The 2,268-nt window shown below is 43.7% G+C and overlaps 2 pseudogenes across 2 annotated transcripts in view; both read right to left on the bottom strand.

Annotated features, from left to right (window-relative positions):
• The window catches only part of TEOVI_000604500:pseudogene, an 894-nt pseudogene extending 321 nt beyond the window's left edge, over positions 1-573 (bottom strand). Inside the window, 4 exon segments of the mRNA in view lie at positions 1-63; positions 66-83; positions 86-499; positions 502-573. Coding sequence covers positions 1-63; positions 66-83; positions 86-499; positions 502-573 — 567 coding nt within the window.
• A 273-nt stretch (positions 574-846) lies between these two features.
• TEOVI_000604400:pseudogene lies at positions 847-2,070 on the bottom strand (annotated as a pseudogene). Its single transcript has one exon. A coding segment is annotated over exon 1 (1,224 nt).
• Positions 2,071-2,268: the final 198 nt, after the last annotated feature.

Here is a 2,268-nt window from a genome sequence, read left to right as displayed (position 1 = left end):
ATTTGCAACATCTTCCGTACCCATGATCCAGCTTTCCATATTGTTATTGGCTGTAAATTCAACCAGTTAGTTGTATAATTATTTGTGTAACCAATATACCGTCATTTGGCATATCTTCAGTGAAGGACATACTACAGCTCATTGGAGACTCCACCGTGTCGTTCTAATGGCCATTTACTCCACCACTCACAGATTCATTTCCCTCTTCTGAATAGACAGCTTTCTCCTTCACAAGACAACAACCATTTGCCTTAACATCTGTTTGTTCAAACACCATTACCAGATCCTTCAACACTTGTCCAATTGACAATGATGCATTCACAACATGATTAGACACTCTTACTTCGTTTAAATAACTTGCATCTATTACCTGTCCAGGTTCATCTGTATTCTCCACTATCTTCCTCAACCCCTGCATTATTGTTTTCCCTTCCCTCCCCTTTATACCATTCTGACGTCACCACTCCTAAAATCCATTCAACATTCCTGTCGCCTCCGATTGTTATTTTCAAAAACACTAGCACTCACAGCCCTCAAGGCACAACTGAAGCTAAATACCGTTTGTGTCCCTCGATAGCTATATCAACTCAGCACCAGGGTCTAGCACCCTGCTCAGGTAAGAGAAAAAAAGCGACAGCATCCTACTCCATTAGGATTAAGTTCAGACGGAAAATCCAAGGCTTCAATTCACAATGGGGCACACACCGTAAACGTTACAGGACAAGCATTATTCTTGGAAATAAACTAGGAACAGTTGCTGTGCCGTCAACTATACCAAAAAGAAATCCACTATTATTACCATTAGTGTTAGTATTGGCGCAGTGGAGCCACATATGATGTTGTGTGTCACAGCAGAAAGAGCAAAAACACCACCAACGGTGAAATAGCCTGAGCGACATTTTTCGGCCGAAGTGGCTGGTGTGAGGGTTGGAGTGAGTGATTGGTTCTTGTTTCACCAAGAGGAACCGAGTCAGGGTCGGTGGTGCTTTGTGTAGCTGCACTTGTGTTGGGTGCCATTGGTGTATTGCCATCAGTTGCCGTTGAGGGAAATTGCTTGGGACGTTGCCCGGGAGATGGATCCTCCTCTGGTTGTACCTTTATTTCCGGGGGTGACTGACGGGGTGGTGAGCCTCTTGTTGGAATAGGCGGTTCCCTCTGCTCCTGCGGTGGCATTTTGTTGACTTTTTGTGCATTTTCCTTTTTAGGGGTTTTCAACCTTTTGACAAGGTCTTCTAGTTGTGTCAACCACTCAATTTTGACTTGATTTGCTCCTCCGCCTTCCATTTTATAGAAAACACATGGGGTGTTATTTGCACTGCCAGACCCTCCACAAGATTTGGTGATTGGCTCATACCCGTGTCCGAGGCGCTTAGTTTCCCTCTCTGTTGTTTTCTCGGTCATTTCATTCAGTTTTTTCCTAAGATTTTGGACGGTTGTGGTTAATGATTCAAGACCGATGCTTTCTATATTATTATGCTCGATGCACTTTTGCTTGATTTTTTCCCAACTCTCTTCGGCTCTCGTGTTGTTTCCCCAACTTTCGTCAGGACTATACCATGCATTGGCTTCGTAGCACAGATTTTTTTGGTGGTCACCGGTTCCGCTGGGTCTGCAAAGACACAGAAGGTCAAGCGCTAACGCTTTGCCTCCAAATACGTTTTCGAGTATGCCACTGTACCCACAGTCAGCTTCTCGTTTTTCTTTTCCAGTCCAATTAAGGGAGCCATCGCTGTCACTACCGTACAAGACTTTCATCGCGGAACTGTCGAAGTCGTTTGCAACCTCGGCTGTGAGTCTCTCTTTCTCCACCCACTCGTGTATTCTCAGTGTCAAATTTAAGAAACTGCAGAGCACGTCAAACTCCCTTTGGTTCAACGTATTTTCTATCTCTGCGGCCGGCACGCTCAACCCTGCCGCCTTCCAAACCACGCACAGCATAGTCACTAATATTTTCCACATCGCCTTCCTAAGCATCAATAAAAAAAATGAAACAGATAGTAGAGAAATCTCCAATGAGAGGGGCAGGGACACTTTTAAAGGGTGGAAGTTTAACCCTATTAGGTATTTTATGAAACATCAGCAGAGGTCAACCAGAGAAGATATGAAAGCTCATATCTCCATAGACTACATTTATTTTTTTAAAAGTCTCTTTACCATCCCAAGACTAGTTTGGCACCTAAGTTTACTTCTGGTTTTGATACTTGCTGCCATTGTCTTAACCTATCTGCCTTAAAGTTTTGATAACATCAAGGGTTTCCGCTCTTTTTT

This window comes from Trypanosoma equiperdum, assembly GCF_001457755.1.
Source record: "Trypanosoma equiperdum strain OVI genome assembly, contig: ctg_1900, whole genome shotgun sequence".
Lineage (NCBI taxonomy): Eukaryota > Euglenozoa > Kinetoplastea > Trypanosomatida > Trypanosomatidae > Trypanosoma > Trypanosoma equiperdum.
This window is presented reverse-complemented; position numbering and strand designations above follow the sequence as displayed.